This window comes from Pagrus major, chromosome 21 (genome assembly GCF_040436345.1).
Source record: "Pagrus major chromosome 21, Pma_NU_1.0".
Classification (NCBI taxonomy): Eukaryota; Metazoa; Chordata; class Actinopteri; order Spariformes; family Sparidae; genus Pagrus; species Pagrus major.
In genome coordinates this window covers 13,166,679-13,188,944 of record NC_133235.1, presented here as the reverse complement: position 1 = coordinate 13,188,944, position 22,266 = coordinate 13,166,679, and the positions used below count along the sequence as shown (strand labels likewise).

The following is a 22,266-nucleotide window of genomic DNA, read 5'->3' as shown; positions in this document are numbered from 1 at the left end:
ATGCGTAAAAGTGGTAATGGAGGATAGTGATCTACTCACAGGGGGCTTAGTTAGCAAGCTGTCTTCTTTCACTTCTGTTCACGACCGCTCTTTCCATTGATTACGAGGCATTAACAACGTAAAGGATTATCGTTTGAATCAACCGAGAGGAGGTGGTAGGTGTCTGCATGTCGAGTTATCTAACGGCCGTCCCAGAATGTTAGCTTCTTAACTCACAATGCTAACCTGACGGCTAAACTAGCCGGAACTGCTCCACAGCTAAGATGCTAGACGACGGGTGGAGTCTACTTCCTAGATTAGATATCACTGACTTGGCGAATGATAGTTTCACTGTTTGTGTCGTCTGTGAAACTTAAACAATTGTTGAACGACGCTTATAAGAGTAAAACAGTAATAATTTTATAACTTACCGAGACTTATGAGGACGTCAAAGCTAGCTCTGTTCAAGTTTGCTAACGGCACACTATACGAATGAACTGGATAGGATGCAACTAAGCAACGGTGGATTCTGTAATACAGGACATAGCCTCATCCCATCACGGTGTTAACGTGAACTAGCTAAGCTAGCTGTCTTGTGATCATTACTTTCTCTTTCGGGACACCATGAAAACAAGATGGCAAGTTTGTTCACAGCCACAATGCGTTAATGTGCATCCTCGTATACGCGAAAAGGAAGACATTAGGCTTGAATACCACTGAAAACATCTATGCTATGCTAACATACTAGCTAATGCTATGCTATGTGTTATTGAGTGCCCGTTTTACAAATTAGCTCACGTTTCTGTAGCAAGTTAGCAAATGAGCTAATGTTAGCTGGCTGGGCTTCCACACAGTGGGGTCGAGTTAAAGAGACGCGGGTTTAACCAATCAGGGGCGGATATAGCTTTTCCCAGCCCCGACCGGGCTAGCCTGTCCCCGCCATAGTGAGGTAATGTCGTGCTTTCTTTGCTATTCATAATCAGCGATATTAAGAGCATATAAAAGTAGGAGTAATCTATTTTGCTGTGTCAAAAAGGAAATATAAATATAGTGGACATTAATCCCGAAAAGCAAATGTGCCAAAATAGACAAAGATATAATAACTTGTACTACAAAATATTATTTTTATTCTTTTACTGTAGTACTTTGTTTGTAGTTATTCAATTTAGCTGCAGGAATGCAGGGCAAAAACTACTGGATTCAATTAAAGTGGGTAGATGAATAATGGAATAGTTGATAGAAAGATTTAAAACCACACAGAATATAAATATCACATCACTAAATCACAGTTTCACCATTTACAATTTACAGGAAGTCCGGTTGAGTTCCGGGATGGCGTCAGATGTGGTTTCCCAAAACCATGGGTCCAAGGGGATCATGACATTTTACCCCACTGTCGAGGAGTTCAAGAACTTCACCCGCTACATTGCATATGTGGAGTCCCAGGGAGCACACAAAGCAGGCCTGGCTAAAGTAAGTACTGATGTAATGTTCCCACAGGCCATTTTCACAGCCGTCAGAGTTTTTATGGCATCATATTTATTAGCAGCAGAAAATGGCGGGCAAATTAACGATTTAAACCTGGCAATGTCTCACATCTGTTTTTTCTCTGAAACGATTTCAACAAACATAAGGTCATCTGTTGCGCATGTTCCATCTCTCCATATGTTGTAAGCATTTTAGCATCAGCTTGTCAGAAAAAAATTGATGCTGGTGAAAAATCTTCATAACAAATGGTAAAACAAAATAACTCGCTGTCCACCTTCTTCCTCCAAGATTGTCCCACCAAAGGACTGGAAGCCTAGATCCTCTTACGACGATATAGACGAGTTGGTGATACCTGCACCCATTCAGCAGGTGGTGACAGGCCAGTCGGGCCTTTTCACACAATACAACATTCAGAAGAAGGCCATGACGGTCAGAGAGTTCCGCAAGATGGCCAACAGTGACAAGTGAGAAATTAAACTTTAAACTTATAATTCTTTCTGCAGTTATCTGTAAATCTGTTACACCTGCAGTTGAATACAGTCAGCTGCACTTTAACCTCTTGATGCCGAAGTTTATTTATGGTGTTGGTACTAATTAATGTCTTTTTATAGGTTCTGTAGTCCACATTATGATGACTTTGAGGAGCTGGAAAGGAAGTACTGGAAGAATGTGACGTTTAACCCTCCCATATATGGGGCAGATGTTAATGGAACTCTATATGACCCTGTGAGTTGACACTTCATGGATGTGGTTGCTGTTGTGAATATTTATCAGTATTGATTATTGCTGTCTGTGTGTCTGTTGACCTGATACATCACGGATGTGGATAGTGATCATTGTCGTCTTCATCACCGCTTTGTTGATCTTGTGTTGTCTGCTGTGCTCCTGCAGGAGGTCAAAGAGTGGAACATTTGCCGTCTGGACACCATTTTGGATACCGTTGAACATGAAAGCGGCATCACCATTGAGGGTGTCAATACACCCTACTTGTATTTTGGCATGTGGAAGACCACATTTGCATGGCACACTGAGGACATGGACCTCTACAGTATCAACTACTTGCACTTTGGAGAGCCTAAATCATGGTAAAAACACAAATATATATATTACAATATATACATGCATAGTATCCGTTTACCATGACTAAGAAGACTTCTTCGTATATGTGCAGGTACTGTGTTCCTCCAGAGCATGGAAAAAGATTGGAGCGTTTGGCTCAAGGTAAGAGACTGGGATTTTCTTTTGTAGATGTATATGAAGCTGTTGATGGTCATGGATTGTAACATTTATCTGCTCTCTCTTCTTCTAGGGTTCTTTCCTGGTAGCTCCCAGAATTGTGAGGCCTTTTTGAGGCACAAGATGACGCTCATCTCTCCCTCCATACTGAAGAAATATGGTATCCCATTTGATAAGGTATGACAAGAGTATATGTTTATTCACTGTTTTACTTTATACCCACTACACAAGTCAAATATATACACCGCAGTTACTAATTATTTTAATACCTCTCCCTTAGATTACTCAGGAGGCTGGTGAGTTCATGGTAACTTTCCCTTATGCCTATCATGCTGGTTTCAACCACGGTTTCAACTGTGCAGAATCCACCAACTTTGCCACAGAGAGATGGATTGAGTACGGCAAGCAAGCAGTTTTGGTAAGAGCCACCAAATGAAGACATAGAAAACCAAACTTAACCTCATTTAAATCCGGGTTAATCTTGCTAGTAAGAATGTAAACGTATACAATCATATAATCAAGGACATGTTTAAAGATGCACATGCAACAATATCACCTGTAACATTCGTCATGTGCCTTTCTTTCCTTTAGTGCTCTTGCCGTAAAGACATGGTGAAGATTTCCATGGATGTTTTTGTGAAGAAATTCCAGCCAGAGCGCTATGAACAGTGGCTGGCAGGGCGAGATGTGGCACCCATTGATCACTCACGGCCAACCCCAGAGGCAAAGGAGTTTCTGGGGGATTCCTTTAATGACATCACCAGCAACAGTAATGGCAACTCCACAGAGTGCTGCGGGGAGGACGGAGAGCGGAAGAGGTGGGTAATACGCTGCATTTTTAGTTTGTTTGAATGGAACATGCTGTGAAAAGTTTTGGCACATGCTTTGGGTGACTTAGTGCTCCTGTGTTTATTTTTATACTCTGTCTCTGGCCAACCCACTTTGGTTGACCAGTTGAAAGAATATATATGGAACCTGTGACGGATTTAATCAGGCACTAACAGAAATTCCCGTATCTTATGTTTACAACATTTAGCAGATGCCCTTTTTATTAATCAGTATACATCAAAACCAAAAGCTCAAGTTCAGGTAAACATTTGACAGCAGTCATACATTTCCTGTAAATAGCTGGCTGTAAGAACTACAATACAGGCGGTGTTGGGATCTTGTAGTAGTTTTCATTTTTCAACAAGAAACATAATATTTGTCCCGGAAAATAGTAGAAATTACATTTTATGTGTAACATAAACTTAATATTAGACTAACAATAACATACTGACTCTGTGGTATATGTAACACAATGTGCATTGAATTAGTTATTCCATATTCTATTAAAGGAGCTGTAAACCTGATAGACAGCTCAGTGTTTGTTACTATTAGGTTAAAGACGTAATTACAGCAGAGCAAATCAGTGCTAATTAATTGAGACAAAACAATATAGACATGCTTAATAATTATAGAGAAGGACTGGGATGTGCTAATGCATTTTTCCAGGAAGGCCCTGCTCTACACAGGGACAGTTGGACATTATTGTACCTGAAGCTCTCAAATGATTCAGCACTTTTTGAAGCAATTTTTGAAACCGTGGTTTGTTGTGTTGTATTGAATTCTAGTATATCAAGTCAGGGTGAACAACGTCAGCCCTTTCAAAGGGAATGTAAATGTATTTCATTTTTATTTTTGAAGTTTTCTTTAAAACTTGAGTACACCGCTCGCCCAGTGTCAGCTGGGATCAGTTCCAGTCCCCCCTGCAACCCTGCTTAGGATGAGCATTTATGGATCATGAATGAGGAGTAAATGTTTTTCTATTGAAGCTTTTGTCAAGCTTTAAATTTACAGCAACCAAACACAAAACCAACACATCAATATCACTGTCAAAGACCAAATACATCTTCACAGTTCTATTTATGTGTGTGAAGTGTCAAGTAGTCAAAAGAACAAACCACCCACCACACAAGACCATAAAAACTCTACTAACAATAATTCAGCACATAAATTGCAAGGCACAAAATGTTAAAATGATGGTTGGGGCTGGAGAAAAGGGGCAGTAATCAAGTCGTCACGTTGAATATTTCCTAGACACACAGCTGATGTCCATGGTGCTTTTAATAGGCAGATCCTGAGGCATTTCCTATCAAGTGAAACAGATCTTCATAAAGTTACCAGTAACACATCCATAATTGTTCGGTGCAGTTTCCTGATATTAGAAACCAAAGGAAATGGGATGAAGGTCGTCTGTTCTCAACTGCTGTGTCTCTGTTTGGTAAACTCTCAGCACCACACAGAGGATAGAGACCAAGAGACACAGAGTGTGTCTGGAAGTGCCAGAGGAGGTCGTTCCCAAGGATGAAGATGAGGAAGATGTGGAGCAGTATGGGAAGCGTCCCCGGCTAAGCCTTATACCTCCACGTGTTATGTCACAAGATGGAAAGAGAAATAAAGGTATTGTCACCTCTGCAGTATCTTACTAGTTTTCTGTTGGGAAGCTAAGCTGGTTTTGTGTTGAAAGAAATTTAAGCGAAATGACCTCTGATTTCATTTGCAGGGCCACCAAAGTTGGTTGTCACACCGACCAAGCTCACTTTATTGGATCCATTTCACAGGGGCTTAACCCAAAGTAACAGTGATGTCACCCGTCCCCCTCATTACACCAAGACTCGTGCCCCTGCAATCTCGTCTCAGTCCCAGGCCAGAAATGGACACCTGTCAGTTTCAGTGGCACCGGCATGGACAGATGCCACCGCTCAGCCCACCCGCAAAATGGGGGTAGCCAGCCTGCTCTTCCACAGGACTCTGAGCCCAAAAGACACTCTTCAAGTGCACAGCTACACTCTAGAAAAGCAGCAGCAGCCCCACACACAGCTGCAGGTGCACAGCTACGCCAGAGAGCATCAACCCCGTCATCTCCAGCACAAAACCTACACACCATCACACACGCAGGTCCAGTCCTCGTCTCAGGCACCAAACTGTGAACGAACGGAGCCAGAGCCAGAGCCAGAGCCAGAGCCAGAAACCAAGATTGTTCTCACCAAAGTAGCGCCGAAGGAATCTGAAGCACAGAGTGTTGTGGAGCAGGACCAAAAGGAGGAAAAACCTCAAATGTCAGCGCCTGTTGAGACTGAGGTTGAAGTGGAGACGCTTGAAGTTGAGCCCACCAGCCAGTCTGCACCCTCCCCGACTCAAACACAACCCAGAGCGTTGAGTAAAACAGAGATGGAGGCCCCGAAGAACAACAAGCGAAAGGTCTGTTTTTTGTTTGTTGTTAATTTAGTATTTTATTAATATACGTGCATCGACAAAACACTCACGCAAAAGATGCAACAGGTGAAATGTGAAATGTCATTGTTGGCACGTGAATGTTTGAGCACATTCTCTACGCTGCATGCATTGTCTTTCCTGTCAACTGAACACCAAGTTCATAGCTTGTAGTCACTCCTGGACAAATATGAACTTAAATTTAAATTAAGTTTATATTTGGGCTCATAGATAAATGTGTCTTTGCTTCATAACGCATGCAGACACTAAAGAAAAAAAAAAGCAACATCTTTTTGGTGGCTCTGTACTGGTGCATTTTCCTTGCATGATGTTTCCATACTTATCCCTCTGAACTCGGCATTATTGCTAGCTCTTCTAATAGGAGTGTCCTCGGAGGTATCTCTGATGGCAGAATGCACTTCATTAGGAATTATTTTAAAGTCTGTCATCAATGCAGGGCTGCAACTAACAGCAACTAACAATAATTTTCATTGTCACTTAGTCTGTGGATTATGTTCTTGATTAATCGATTAGTTGTTTGATTCAGAAAACTGTCAATTAGTGTTTTCTGAAGACCAAGATGACACCCCCAAATTTCTTGTTTTGTCACAACCTGAAGTTATTCAGTTCACTGTCATAGAGGAGGAAATAAACCAGAAAATATTAACATTTAGAAGTTGGAATCAGAGAACCTTTTGTTTTCTTAAAAAATTTACTAAAACCAATTCATCGCTCATCAGAATAGTTGGCAATTAATCTAGCAGTTCACAACTAATCGATAAATCGATTAACGTTGCAGCTCTAGGTGAATGTTGAATGTTATTCATGCTGTTCAAACTACAGAGTAACCACTGCCCCCTTGCGGATAGTGGCATAGTCATCCTGAAAGACACCGTTCCTGTCAGGAAACCAATACCTGATGAGATGAAGGTGATCGCTCAAAGTCATGTAAGTAGTTACTAGCTGTGACCGAATCCTCAAAGCGATCAATGCACCCAATGCTTACCTGGAAATGTTATGCATACCAGTACAGAGCTTCCAATATGCCTGAGAATTATGAGAGTGTGTGGACAATAACGTTATGTTTACTGTGACAGTTGAATCCCTGTTTTGAAGTTTTGTCTTGCTATACACTTGTCGCTCCAGCAGGTGGCAGAAGAGCAGTCATACTGCAAGTCGATTGTGAAGAAGCAGCAGCAGCAGGCTCAGCTCTGTAAGCTTCCCCGTCATCACCCTCTGATCAGAGAGGTGCACAGTGATGATGGTACGCACTTGTCTGGTTCATCTGCACCATGTAATGATATGATGGTGGCGGTTTAAAAACACTAAATGTCTTTCCTTCCATCATGCTGTTGTAGAAGTGTGTGTGAACGTGGAGGTTGAGCAAGAGGAGAAAGAGGAGTGGGCGAAGCCGCTCGGCCGGTTGTGGCAGTGTCGGCCATATGACCCTCAGGCAGAGAGAGAGTACAACAAGAGCATGGGCGAGCAGGCCCCCTACTGCTGCATCTGCCTGCTCTTCCACACCTACCATCAGGTGACAACTACAAGCATGCTGTAGTTATTTAATGTTATTTAATGTTGTTATTAACATCCTTGTGCGTTTTGAGTGACAGTCATAGTTTTCAGCATATCATAAATAATTGACATTTGTGTCAGTTGATCTTTGAAGCAGACACAAGTTAAGGCAGAGAAAATATGGTGATGCACTGTGGAGTGCAGTGATGTCAAGCTCAAGTCAAAAACCGAGACATCTTTATTAATGCCTTACTTAGATTATGGCTTTTATTATCTCATCTGTTGTGGAAGCAACAAAAATGTACCTTTTTCAAAATGTATATTTAAATTGACTCATACCGTGAAAATTTTCTAAAGAGTTATACAGTATATTATAGTTAAACTTTCATTTATTAAAGAAAGGCCTGGAAATGTAGTGAAACAAATGTCTCCTGAATTTATCTGCCCTGGTAATGTGTAGACTAAGTTAACATCATTGTGCATTGATTTAGCACAACAGCAAGTTTCAAGCTTCTGACTTTTTCCCCCCTCTAGTCCGAGTCCAATAGTGGGAGTTCCTGCGTGATGTTGGTGAACCGTCCAGGCGGCCGCCAGTGGTCCAAGCCACTCATTCCTGAAATGTGTTTCAACACCCAGTCTAGCAAGATGGGTGAAGGCGGGGAGGGACAGCTGTCGAACCCTAATGTAGCAGAGGACGGGACCAGCCGGCTTGTCAGCTGTGCTCAGTGCTGCGTCCGGGTACATACCAGTAAGTTTTAAACAGGTTTTTTATTGAAGTATTCATAGAAATACATGTTACAGCACATTCAGATCGCTTGTTCTTTAGTAACCAGCACTCGGCTGTTATTCTTGAAACTGCTGTTGCACACAGTTATATCGAGCACATAAATGGATTTTAGATGAATACACAAACACACCTATGGCACACTGAATAATTCAGCCAGCAGTGCCTAGAGCTCTTACACAGCATTTACAAACAGAGCCTGTCTGAATTGTTTTGTTGAATGAGGAGCTATTATGTCAAAGCTAAGCTTGTTTTATTTTGTTGTGGCCTGGTCTTCAATACTTTGATTAGTTTAGTTCTATTTTTAAATATGGAATTGGTTCCAGGAGGTTCACACATCACCCATTGCAGGTGTTGGGTCACAATTAAACGCTTACAAAAAGTAAAAATCCCTGCGCACTGTTCTCATTCTCTGTTCCTCTTTTAATTTTAAGCATGACAACGTTTTGACCACAGATGGTCGTCCTCATGTTTGATCCAAATATTTATAGAGAAGTCATGTTCTCATACAATAACAACATGTTCTTCTCTGTTCCTGTTCAGGTTGCTACGGTGTGTGCGGAGATGAAGCAGAGCTAGACGACTGGCTGTGCGCCCGCTGTGAGGCAGATGCCATGACTGAGGTTAGATAGTTGGACTATCTATTATTGCATTACAAATAATTTAAATTGCTCATCATACTGAGACAAACCCGAACAATACAGCTGCAGAGTTGTTTTATACCTTAACCAGGTCGCCGAGTATTAGAAGTGTTCTTTAGTCCTTGGAGCCTCCTGACCTGCATGTTTTAGATGCTTCACTGCTCCAACACACCTGTTTCAAATGATCAGCTCTTCACCGGCTCTACTCCACTGAAGCCTGAGAACGACCCGTTCATTTGAGACAGGCGTGTTTGGACAGGGAAATTTCTGAATCATGCAGGGCCAGGAGCTCAAAGGAACAGGATTGAAGACAGTTATATTTGACATAATTTCTAATTGGTGACTGTTTATTAATGTCAAGAGAGCCACTGTCATGGATTACAATCAACAGTAAGCACAGTGAGAGAATTGGTTGAAAAAGCTCAGATAAATGTGATCAGTGCACTAATGTCATATTTTCTAGGTATTGGAATGTAATGTTTGGCAGATGTTAATGTATCTGATTAAACATGCTAAACAGTGAAAAGGTGATCCAGGAACAGCTCGAAGGGGAAAACACTTGGTGTGACGTTTTAATAATAAAGACACAGCTGTATTCACAGTTCACTTCCTCAGATGACAGACGAGTTCCAGTCGTTGACAGCCACTGTCATTAGTATGTAATAACCTGAACTCTAATGAAGCACGCAGGGAAGTTTATGTTTTTTAATGCCGTGAATTGCAGCTGCTGCAGCTAAAACCGTTGCGGCACCATTGTAAGTTTCATAATGGCATCTTTGTTTTACTGTGGCTCTATTTTGCCTTTAAGCACATCAAACAAACATGTATCTGAATGTGCACTCGTCAAGAGGCTGATTCAGTCTCTTAAAGCCTGTCCTTATTTTACCTCGGATAAATATAAACCATGATGCACCACATCACCAGCAGCACAATGTTAGCTTGTTCTGAACTAACGGTTTAATACAATTGACAACCACATCAGGCCTGCTTTAGTCACACTTAAACAAACTTGGCTCTCCACAACACCACTTCCTTTGTTCTGACAGTGAGAGTGTTCCTTTCCTTTGCATGTTATTGTTTGGAGGATTTGTTTGTAAAATATATCTTAAAGTTTCCATTTGTTTCAGCATTCCTGTCTGCTCAGAACAATAGGGGGGTTGTGAAACATGCTGGGAATGTTGGCTAGTGTTGGCACAAACACCTTTTGACCACCAGTGGGCAATGCTTCACTTTAGAGTTCATTGTGGCACCTCAGTGGAAGTTGGCTTCACACTGTTTAAGTTGTCGCCGCTTTCAGTTTTAGAATCTTTGAGCTGAAGGATTCTCATTTTTTGTATATTTTTTAAAGTATATTAAGAATTACAGTCATTTTTCCAGAAAATGTCGAACAGTTAATGTTACAGATTTTCCTTGAAGGTGCTGTAGCCATTTATCATGTTATTAACGTGACTAAGAACTTACTGGTGCTCAGGATGTCCTCATCAAGTTGTTTTTTTCCTGCTGATGTCTGTTGAGTATTGAGTCAACTGACTTCCTTCAATGTTTCCTTCTAGTACCACGTGTGATATTTGGAGAGGAAGATGTGAACAGGATTTAGAAAAGCCCAGGAACAACATACTTAAGTCTAAATGCTGTTGCCAGTCAACAGCAGCACTTCAGAGGTGAACTTGAAATGTCACTGATACAGAGGCAAAATGACTGTTTGTTAGAGCCACACCAGCTCTTTTCACTCCACTGCCAGCATCTGTATTGCTGCACCTGTCAGTTGCTATATATCTATTAGTGCCACTCTGCGGTCCACTTCCTCGCAGTGCTGTACTTTAAGAAATTGCAGTGAGGTGCTTCTGACAGGTGCCATACCAGGTGTGCAGTGGGTTACAACGGTTGGCAATAGATTGAGCTTAAATAGTTTATATCTCTTCATGCAGTCTAGTAGAGGAGTATAAATAATATACAACTGAAAATCATACACACAAACATCAGGGGTTAGATGGGACAGAGATAAAGGCCAGAATTTGTATTTTGAAAACTAACACACTGTTGTGTGTCTCTTCTTCAGGACTGCTGTTTGTGTTCGTTAAGAGGTGGAGCTCTGCAGAGAGCCAACAATGACAAGTGAGTGATACCAGCAGACAACAGTGCTGCCCCCACCTGAACTGCTCCCTGATTTGCAACAGTACATTTTTAAAGAAAATACCCATTTAAATGAGCAGAATCAGTTTACCCACATAGTGTTACTATAATTGTCGTCCTGAATGCACACACACTGGCTCACCCTGCCTTTCCTTCTCCCTGTATATGTCTGCTGCTTTGTTGACTCTCTTTGTCAGCAGTATGTTTTTATAAAGTCGCCCAAAAAACATAACTCGCATTTTGGATTTTTTTTCAACCACAATTCCATTTTCACAACAGCGGGTCAGCCGGGTGTGGAAGAAGCTTGTCCTCAATTATGTAGCCAAAACAACTGAAACCAGCCTGGTGCCAAATGTCATTGCAACACTCAGGTGCACCGAGTGACTTGTACAAAACAATGGCAACTCTTTATGTTTGTCTGCAGACCGTGTGAAATGTCAATAGATGGGAGGGTGAAGTGAAAGCTGTTTGTTAATCGATCGCGGATGGTGTCTTTCTCTTCAACAGATAAAACAATAAAAGTCAAAAAAATGCTCAAATGGGTTGCCAAATATACCTGGGGAACCTGCCAGTCTATGTGTGGGAAACACTGCATTAGACAGTGAGCGGTCAGTCTTCTGTTAAAATCAATGAGCCAGTAATTATAGGGAGACGGTGAGTTTGATTTTACAGTTAGGAAGGTGGTTAATGGTTCGACCTTTTAATTTACACCCACTAGTGCAGCGTGAGGGCAACAGTGAAGCTGTAGTGTCTTCCAGGAAGTTAAATTGCCTCGACACATTCTTAAAGATCATAGCAATCTAAAGAAGTAGAATATAGTGCCACATGTTGTTGGCGTTTTTAGGAATACATGATCGTGAGTTTTTAATTAGGTCTTTATGGCCACAGTGATGAAAGTACAGTGAGTGACGCTAAAGTAAAGGAAATGAAAAGTGCACTGGAAGGATTTGTGATGTTTATAAAACAGCTCATGCATAGTGAGTCTGAGTGGTTGGTACACAGCAGATTGTTGTTCCTACCATTCACTCTCCTTTGACCACATTACGTCTGTTTCTCCGGTCTGTTACGACTGAAATCCATCTGGTGGACGGAGCCCCTCAAGCTAAATGCACTTTTTAAATGCACACATGTATACACACATACACGTGGGTGAGGAGATGTGGGTGTGTGTGTGCAGTTGTTATACACCCTGAAGCTGTGGTTACACTTTATCACTCAGTGTAGGATGCAGTAAGTGAATGTCGGTTGGAATGACAGGAAGTGCCTTTAGACAGGAGTAACGTTTTTCCTATCAGCCAGCTGTGACAGAGGGAGACCTACTGGGCTGTTCTTATTGTTCAGAAGAATGATTCATATTGCTTATCTTTGTATCATCTTCTCTGAATAGGTTACAGTTACAGTTTATACTATATTTGACCTTTTTCATGTGGAATACTTAAATGTTATGTAATTATTATATGGCTGGAACCCCTTATTGTTGCTATAAGTTACAACATGAAATGCCATGGAGAAGTTAGTCTATATCGTTTTTCATGTTATTGTATTCTTTTTCTCTAGTCAACAACAAATTATAACCTTTTGACAAAAAACTTTTAATCATGGTTAACTTTATCTCTTTATCTGAACTTTCAACTGCATCTCATGGTCTTCCTCAGCAAATTAAGAGTGCTCAGATATCATAGAGAATGCTACACTCATAACTATCCAGCCATGTCAATCTAAAATGGTGATAGTTAGGATTATTATTTATTTATTTTGTCTCAAACTACTGTGTCTAAGGTAAATAATTATCGCTCACTCTCAAATTAAACAGCATACATTTCATGGGGATATTTTTTGTTACATTTATTAATTATTTCACTGTTTTAAAGGTGCAATATGTAAGAATTGACCACCTGTTGAATAGATACTCAAAACAAATAGGGGGCAGTATATCGCCACAGTAACCGCTTACTGCTGTTAACTGTAGCTGCTTTTAGCTAGTTAGCTTAGTTAGCTGTGCCGCTAGCTGTCCAGACAGGGAGTTTGGAGAACAGGAGGAGTGTTGGTGTTTACACCGATGGCACAGGAGCTTTGGATTGGAACGGAACGGCGCTAGCTGGTTAGCATGCTAACTACAATAAATAGACATAACGTCAGAACTGTTATTCGCAACTGTTGATCATTTCAGGTATTTTTACTAAAACTAAACTAAAATTTTTACATATTGTACCTTTTTAAAGGCATCTTTTCTGTGTTTGAGGAAAACTTTTTTCTCATTTGCCGAACACTTACCTCAAATAATTAAAAATGTATCAATACATGCTCACTGAGTGTTTCTGTTCTCACTCTCAAAAACACTGACATGGTAAATTAATGTTCCTCATAGTAAATGTTGCTCATGGGAGAATAATGTAAACTAGATAATTGTGTAAAAAAAAATGTAGATATCCAACTGGCAGAGCTCAAGTGGAATAAAAAACGTAGCTTAAAATGCCAAAATGTTATGGAGAAATATGATAAAATCTCTAATTAAAAAGTAATGTATCCATCTGTGATGTAATAATCTTAAAAGCCTGAAACCCCGATGTTTCCTCAGACTTTAATTGTTGCATCCCTAATCATACACAGACGTTAACTTGTATTCCCTTGTATTAGATAGGACCACACACACTTAATTATTCAGCAAGTGTAACCACATTGCTGAATACATGCTCTCACATATCTAAAAACATAGCAACCTGGACATTGAACTGTTTTCCTGAATGTACTTGATGTTTGTCTTTCACACAGGTGGGTTCATGTGCTGTGTGCCATCACTGTGCTGGAAGCTCGCTTTGTCAACATCACCGAGCGGGGGCCTGTTGACCTCTCTGCAATCCCGCTGCCACGGTTCAGACTGGTAAGAATCACCACAGTCACTGCAGTGATATAGATCAGGACACCTGTTTTTGTAGCCTTGGGCATGAAGGTAATGATTGTTGATTTGACCATCCAGGATCATGAATTGAAAGTGGAGTTTCCGTCCTCATTTTTAATAATAATATTCAATTGCGAACAGTAAATGCCACATTGCTTTAGTGCGGTTTCAATAGTCTTTTCTGACTGTTGTTGTTTTGCATATCTCACTCTGATTGTGATCTCTATCTGCTTATACATGTTATTTTTGACTCTGATCTATTTTTCCCCTGTAGAGGACTTTAGACTGACACACGTATTGAATTCTTGGTAAACAGATCTGTACTCTGATTGCATCTGTTTGTGGTTCTCATTGAGGACGCACAGTGAAACTGATGTGGCGCCTGTTGGCTGTCCCCACACAGTTTCTCATCTCCTTCTGGCCCCTGGCTGTCTCTGAATAATAGAAGCTGTGGTATTCTGACCACATTAGATACAAAAAAAAATCTAAAAGGTTATAATATGGTACACCTAACCAAGGTTTTTGGAAAATAATGTGAAAGGCAGATAGTATATGCTCACCTTCTTATGTTTGAGTCATGTATGAACTTTGTTCACAATAGTTGGCCTTGTCTCCATTGTTATATGCCTTGATCTCAGAGGAGCCTTTCTCAATGGATCTACTTCTAAATAAGTACAGATGATGTCAGAACCCCATTAAATAATCCAGAGGAAGTTGTGTAATTTCCCTCTGACATATCTGTGTTCCAGTTCGTGTCTGGGTCTGCCTGTCTCATATTCCCTTTGATAACTTTTTTTGATCTTCCTCCCTCTCTTCCTCCCCGCTTGGCTTGTTTCCTTTCTCCTCCTTTCCTTCCCCTGTACTTCCTTAACTTTAACCTCCCTCTCATAACTTCACCCCCTGACCCTTGTTCCCCGTCCACGCTCGTATCTTTGTCACCCTGGTAGAAGTGTGTGTACTGCAGGAAACGGATGAAGAGGGAGGTGACAGGCTGCTGTGTCCAGTGCTCCCACGGACGCTGTTCTACGGCGTTTCACCCAACCTGCGCTCAGGCAGCTGGGGTCCTCATGCACCCAGACGACTGGCCATTCATAGTCTTCGTCACCTGCCACAGACACAGAGCGCCCGTCGTACCTGAGGTAACATACTGGAAACACAGTCAATGAATTAGAAACACAAACATTATCTTGTAAAGCTGTTTCCAAAAACAGCAGGATTTACATCGTCCCAAGTACAAAACAAGAAAAAAGACACACACTACCAGGCTGACATAATTGCATTCAAATAACTAGGATTTTCTGTGGTCAGAGCCAGTGTATTTAATTGGATAGAACATAGTCCAGTGCAGAGAGGTCCACTGTGTCCAGGACTGGTTGCCATGTTTTAATAAATCCCTTGAAATTGTCAAATAGTGTTTTTTTGTGAGAAAGGAGGGTTAACTGGAGCATTTCTTGTGAGAAGAAACAAAAATCCAGCCATGTGACATGCACTCACTTGTCGCTCTGTGTCTAATCTCACTGTTTAGCTCAGATAAGGATGTTTAACTGAAAAGTCAAACTACCTTGTTTTGAGAACAGACAGACACGTTTACTCTAGTTTAACATTTCAGTCATGTTTTTGTGGCTTGATTACCTTTTTAGATGCTCAAATTTTATTCAACAAATGCCACTAATGTTGACAACAATGTTGCTTGTAAACACAGCTTACAGCTGATGTTTTTTTTCAGCTTCTCATTGTAATTTCTGTTTCCCTCCATGTGATTTCTACAGCTGGAAGGTGATATAATCTGCAGGCCCAAACAAGTTCAGAGTACAAATTGTGTTCAGAGGATCAGATTTTTCAGGGACCTAAAGTGTGTCACAGGTTATTGTTATTTGCGTCATAAGGTGATAATAATACCAGAACATTAATAATAACACTTACTCCGGCTGCTCAGTTAATGCCATTTTTCCTGCTGTAGAATCAGTGAAATCACTTTTTACTGTCGTTTGTACTGTACTGTAGTTTAGTCAGCTGTGCAGCACGATAATAGCTGTAAGATGTTTTTTCTACGCCCTCCAAAAGGACCTCAGGGATCCTTTCTTTTGTACGTGTTCATGCTGCTTTGTTTCACTAATTGGAGGAGGCAGACATCTGTTTGGTCCTGTCAAAAGAAGTGCAACGACAGAATTGATGTTCAGTGAATGAAAATTAACTGGTGTGAAGGTTTCTCCTGCTGCTGTTGTGGCTTTGAGTTATGTGACTACGAGTCTGGGCTTGTCCTCAGCTGTACTCCTCCAGTGTATGTCATACCATGCGGAGACCAGTGCAACTTCATGGGTACACATTACTGTCCAAACATTGTTCAAGTCATTACAGTTGCTTAATCCTGCTGTTTATTGCACGGCAAACACTTATCTTCCATAAAGCAGTTGGCACCGCGCAGTGATAAGCTTTTAAGAGTAACGTTAAGTTTCTGTCCCCCAGCGTAACAAGGCGTCCATGCGGGAGCTGGCAGTGGGGCAGAGGGTCATCTGCAAACACAAAAACGGTCGCTACTACCAGAGCGAGGTGGTGGAGCTGAGCACGGCCACCTTCTATGAGGTTGTGTTCGACGACGGGTCCTACAGCGACAACCTCTTCCCAGAGGACATCGAGGTTAATAGAATTGCTTCCAATCGTTTATTCTGTTCAGTGAAAAGATGTAAAACACAGATAAGCTCAGTAAGACTAATAACAGATAGGAGTGAATATAATTTAAGTTTCCTGTTTCAGCCTGAGTTCACTATTCACTGTCTTTTCAGAACCGTGACTGTGTCCGACTCGGTCCACCTGAAGAAGGAGACGCTGTCCAAGTGCGATGGACAGATGGGTTGATATATGGAGCCAAGTTTGTAGCGTCACACTCCATCCCTATGTACCTGGTAAACCTCATCATCTGTCTCTCACTCTCTCTGTGTCTCACTGGCAGTGACATGTAAAAGTCTCACCCAGTTAAGAGGCTTGTTTTTTTTCATCATCCTGAACATGTGGCCGGTCTGTGAGGTTAAAAGTAACGATGTTGGCGAAACGTTAAAAATAGACGAGGTTGCTCACCAACTCTTGATATCTTAAAGAAAGTATAGTTCTTCTTTTTGGTTTGTCTTATTATGCAGTTTCCTTACTTGTTATGATTTGTGGTCTATCAGAGTGAAATAACGATGCATGTTTAACACTAATGTTAAGTGATTTATTGCAGCATGTGAGTGAAGTGGTGAAACTGACATGTATAAAAATAACTTTAAAGGGACACTATGTAGTTTTGGAGAGGATATTCAAACTCAGAATTTTTATATTTACAATATCAATAAGGTAATAACACAAACTCAGAAATATTTATTTTTTCCTTCACTGAATAAACAAGTTGTTCTCAGAGAAATATAAGGTCCTCAGAACACTGTTTGAAGCTAGAAAGGTGGCAGGGTTCGCCACATATAAACAAAGTCAAACAGTATGAAGTTGTGTTGTCCTTTATGGTCAGTTTGTTTTTTCAGTCATGAAATCAAAGAGTTTGTTCATCATTCACTTTCTTTCTTTCTCTTCTGATTTAAAATGTCTTCCCCAAAACTACATAGTGCACCTTTAATGCAAATGCATGCTGGTGAATGGGATTTTCATGCACATTGTATGTATATTAATGGTTTCACTTAACTACATGTTTACGTGCGTGTCAATCAGGTGGAGTTTGAGGACGGATCACAAAGCTCTGTGAAGCGAGATGACATCTACGCTCTAGATGAGGATCTGCCCAAACGAGTCAAGTCACGAATGGTAACTTACAGTCGAACCCTTTTATGCTAAGATAGAGTTCTGAATAGATCATCAGCGAGCACTCATTTCTGTTTCCCATGTTGTGTTCGGTCCTCAGTCGGTGGCGTCAGACATGCGCTTCGAGCTCTTCGCCCAGAGCGACGTCAAACAGAACTCCAAAAGGCAACGGGTTATCAACTCTCGATACAGAGAGGACTACATCGAGCCTGTCATCTACCGAACCATCATGGAGTGACGTCCACTTCTTTCACCCCCTCATCAACTCACCACAGAGACATGAAGCCCCAGGTCATCGTTAGCAGTTTTCATAGGCACGACCATCCTCCCCCTCCTCTTCCTCCTCCTTCTTCCACGGCCTGTCAGGCTACATATTTATAAACTACGGCTGGGACTTTAAATGACTCCTGTGTGCATCCAATAATATGCTTAGACTTCCGTTTCCCATCACATGCTATGGATTATGTTTTCTTCCTCCATTACATTTTTTTTCCTTTTCTCAGGAAGAAGCCATCAGTGAATTATTAAATATGGATAAGGTTGGACCTTCTAACTGGAGCATGGTGTTTGTTTTTCTCTGCTGCCACATTCAGCAGCTGACAAGTAAATACAACATTACTCAGTTTTTCTACTTTCTACATTTTGCTCTTGATTTACAGACTCATTATTGTTATTTTCAGAATTTATCAATGTTTTGCAGTGAAGAAAATGATGCTTAGGAATGAGGTTTTTAAAGGAGGCGTTATCATGGATCAGTTTTTCCACTCATGAAGTTAAACAAACTGTAAACTTTGAGCCAATCAGATGTTGATGACAAAAACAATTTGATTCATCAGGAGGCGTGCTCAGTTTTAACTCCAAAGAAATACAGTAATATCTCAAGATCACTTTTTGACACATCTTCAGATTGTACTTATCACTCCATGCATTGCATCACATGGTTCATGAGTGTCTCTCTCTCTGTCAATGTGCGTCTACTGTGAACATAGGAGAAAACTGAGACATGTTTAAAGGCCCGAGCCTTACATTTCAAAGGGCCAAGCAGACTTTGTTTTTTCTAAAGCTCAAGCTTTACTATAACTGTTGTAATTAATGTTATTATTACACTTAATTTATGCGAGTGCATTGAGTTTGAGAACAAAGCTATTTTTGTCATGTCCTTTTCACACTCTGTAGAAAACCTCAGATGTATTTATATTTATTATATTGATAGGTTTTCAGACATCCTGTTTTAAAAGTTGAGGCTCATGTTTCCTCCATTGGGATTGGAAGGTTTGAATGCCAATCTGGAAAAGTCCCTCTCAAAGCAAAAAGCACTTATTGTTACCTCCTGCCGCGGGACATTTACTATTTTGTAGACACATGGCCTCCACTAAATTTAGGTTCTTTGTGTGTGTGCGTGTGTGTGTGCGTGTTTCTGATAAAAGCTAGCTCTAGAGATGAACATTGTAACCAGATTATAGTTTGATCCCAAATAAAGAAAGAAGTGCTAAGAGGATCACTGTCACATTTGTGCGAGTCTTTTGTAACTGCTTTGAAAAGATAACTTTGGTACTTTCCCAGGCTGCTGTAGCAGGCGGTTGTGTTACCAGCGGCAGTGCACTGTCAAAGTACATCCAATTAAAGTGCTTGTTTTTGGTACAGACAGGCTCAGATTGTTATTGTAAGTAACAACATTATGGAAAGAATCCCTACACATAGACCTATTTGTTAAAGAAAAAGAAATCCTTTTTGTTTAACCAGAAACCCCTTAAAGCCGTCACACTCTATTTGCAGAAAGTGTGATATTAGTAACTCACTTCAGGAAACCAAATAAAACTCACCAGAACCATCTTGGTCTTTCCGCTGGTCTAACAGTCACGAACTCTGGTTTGGTTGAAATAAATCCTTAATTCACCGTGCGAGATGTGAACATATCAGAGCATTGTGTAAAGCGGGAATACTGTTCTGACATCAAATTTTAAATATTGGGGTAAAAAATGGGAAAATCGGAATCAGTTTATTGTAATTGTAAGGTAAACATACAACGAAATTAAGAGTCTCAGTCTCAGTGTAATTTTGTGTTTACTTTGTTTATGGCCTTAACTGTCTCTGAATCTTGAGGTGTGTGTTTTGGCAGACCTGTAGCACCTGCCAGAGGGCAACCGTTCAACAAAGGTGGTGTGCAGGGTCTCTGATGATGTTGTTAGCTCTGCTGAGGTGGCCATCTCCTCCAGGGAGGGCAGTGGGCAGCCAGTGATTTTTTTTCTGCTGATTTAACTTCTCTCTGCAGGGCTTTTTTGTCTGCAGCAGAGCAGCTTGTGTCCAGTTTGAAAAATATCACGGTTAAACTTTAAAATAGTCTTTTGCATAAAGAGTAAGCTTGGGTCGATATTAGATATTATTGAATACTGCGATATTTGCCGTCATATGCGATATTTTTTACAATATCGAATATCAAACAGCTGTTATGGCATCTTTGGGCTTTTATTTCGAAAACAAAACAAATGCTGGCTGAGCTGTCAATGCAGCGGAGGCAACGCTCTAACACACAGACATGGAGGACTGGCAATATTTGGGCTTAAAGGCAGAGAAAATGGCGAGCCAAGGGAAAGAGACTTCATGTCATCTTTGATATAAGATGATAATATCGTCTGCAAGAAATATCTGTGATATTAAATTTTATTCACCCAGGATGAGGTAAAGAGTAATGAAATGTTGCCGTTTTGTCAAGAGTATTTGGTGTGCGGACACCTTTGATGTGGTTTATTTGTGTGTATGTCGGAGGCAGCATTAAATCTGCTCACACTTTGTAAACATCATCTGTTTGAGTAAAGTTTGCTGTCAGAAAAAAAACCTTCAATTTATCTTCCCAACCAACCTTAGAAAGAAGCAGATCAGAGCGCTGAGATTCAGACTGTATTTCTGTTCGAACCTTTCCAGTTTTCCAGCACTGCATTTTTTTTTTTTTAACCTTTCTTACATTTTTGTACTGGTGTTGGATGTCTGTGCCAGAGGGCCTGCAGCTGTGCCAAAGCAGGACGAGTCTTTTGAGGTGAAAGACCGCTGCTGGAATTTGATTAGAGTAGATGGATGGCTCCTGGCTCTCGCTGTCACTGCACTCTTTACAACCTGTGTGAACTCCCGTTTTAGACGTGTCAATTCATAATTTATTATAAGACTGTAGAGTCTTATAAAAACATTTTAGCTTCTTTGAGACAGACAGTAGTTCTCTGGCACGTAACCTCCAACCTCCTCACTGTCAAACATGTTGGATGTTGTCCATCTTAAACCAGTGTAGCAACAAACTCTGTCCCACTGAAGCCAACCAACATTTCACTTCACTAGTTTCACCGAGCATTCATTGTCAGAGAGCAGCCCTGTACGTCTCTTTCATTTTTCTGTTCCTGGAGCCGATGGAAGAAGTGAAATTTGAGAATCGTGGAAAAACTGCGGCCACAACGATGATAGCTATCTCCCATATAAAACAGTTGAATCTGATCTCTTATCACAGACACTTTTTATGTTCTTCTTGCTGTCTCTCTTGATCATTTTTTGAGTTTAATAGGATTAGGGTATTTCACTCTAGAGGGCACTTTATTGTCCCTTGCATCATGTTTGATCTACCAATGTCTGAGCTACTACATCAACTGTTGCTGGGAAAACAGGTCACTCTCAAGTATTATTTTTCTGACCGCTAAATCCTCACTTCCTCTTTTTACTGACAATAGCATTGGCATCGTATTGGGAGGAAAGTCAGCACACTGTTATTTAGAAGACCGCCTGCGTGTGGTGGTGGGATTATAGAGCAGTTGTAATGAACACTGACAAACAGCTGTCTGACTGATTTATGATGGAAACTTCCAACATAAATCCAGCTGTACAGTACATAGTGTCATCTTATATACCGTCAGTAGGCAGTCTACATTCTGTCTGCGCCAGATATATTGAACTGCCTGAAGGAAAGTAACTGAGCAGCAGAACGTATACAACATGAATTATGGACTCCATTACTTTATTGCTTGCCACTATACAGTATGGAAGCCTGTCATGACTCGACCCCCCCGAAGCAGTCAGTGTGGGTATTGAACACGTCTGCACGAGAGGCAGGAGCCGCAATATCCTGATTAAATGTGAAACACATTGGATGCAGAAACAGACATGTAAAATCATGCTCTTCAAGGGAAACTGTTACTGAATATCAACTCTCCTTATTTAGTGTTTATAATCAGTATATAACTTAATAAGCAGTTTAAAAGACAGTATAATGTGCACTGTAAAAAATCACGTGGGATCAGCTCATCTTTTCTCATTAACTTAACGTAAATGTACAAGTTTTATTTGTTTCGGGGTTTTTTTAAGACCACTTCAGAACTTATAAACACAAGTTCTTCTAACCTCAAGTCTTTTGACTTGAAATGATGAGTTGGATGAATCAACTGTACAGAGTTAGTTAACTCATTAGAAATAAGTGACCAAGGAAATATGATCAGCATATTTGTATACTTCCCAGCATGCATTGTTTGAGGGTTTGAGAGAAGTGTCCTGAGACCGTCGCTGTGGGAGACCAC

The 22,266-nt window shown here is 40.7% G+C and overlaps 1 protein-coding gene across 4 annotated transcripts; it reads left to right on the top strand.

Moving 5' to 3' along the window:
• On the top strand, positions 1–19,214 carry LOC141016318 (lysine-specific demethylase 4A-like). Of its 4 annotated transcripts, none has more exons than XM_073490608.1 (23): positions 1–155; positions 1,291–1,452; positions 1,756–1,931; positions 2,079–2,193; positions 2,359–2,552; positions 2,639–2,688; positions 2,777–2,880; positions 2,984–3,121; positions 3,295–3,521; positions 4,979–5,145; positions 5,249–5,946; positions 6,802–6,906; positions 7,108–7,222; positions 7,317–7,492; positions 8,008–8,221; positions 8,801–8,880; positions 10,958–11,013; positions 13,804–13,912; positions 14,878–15,069; positions 16,397–16,567; positions 16,714–16,833; positions 17,627–17,719; positions 17,817–19,214. In XM_073490608.1, the coding sequence occupies exons 2-23, from the start codon at positions 1,312–1,314 to the stop codon at positions 17,952–17,954; spliced, it is 3,579 nt and encodes a 1,192-aa protein (XP_073346709.1). In that variant the 5' UTR covers positions 1–155; positions 1,291–1,311; the 3' UTR covers positions 17,955–19,214. The 4 variants fall into 4 exon arrangements, with proteins under 4 accessions (XP_073346709.1, XP_073346708.1, XP_073346711.1 ...); XM_073490607.1 differs by having other exon boundaries at positions 7,105–7,222; XM_073490610.1 differs by lacking the exon at positions 6,802–6,906.
• The last annotated feature ends 3,052 nt before the right edge of the window (positions 19,215–22,266 follow it).

What these genes read in the sequence shown, in the direction of transcription:
- LOC141016318 (XM_073490607.1), top strand. Translation starts at nt 1,312, where the DNA reads ATGGCGTCAGATGTGGTTTCCCAAAACCATGGGTCCAAGGGGATCATG. An exon ending in GAGGACGGAGAGCGGAAGAG is followed by an intron (nt 3,522 to 4,978) that starts GTGGGTAATACG and finishes GTAAACTCTCAG; the next exon opens with CACCACACAGAGGATAGAGA. An exon ending in GAGCGCCCGTCGTACCTGAG is followed by an intron (nt 15,070 to 16,396) that starts GTAACATACTGG and finishes TCTGTCCCCCAG; the next exon opens with CGTAACAAGGCGTCCATGCG.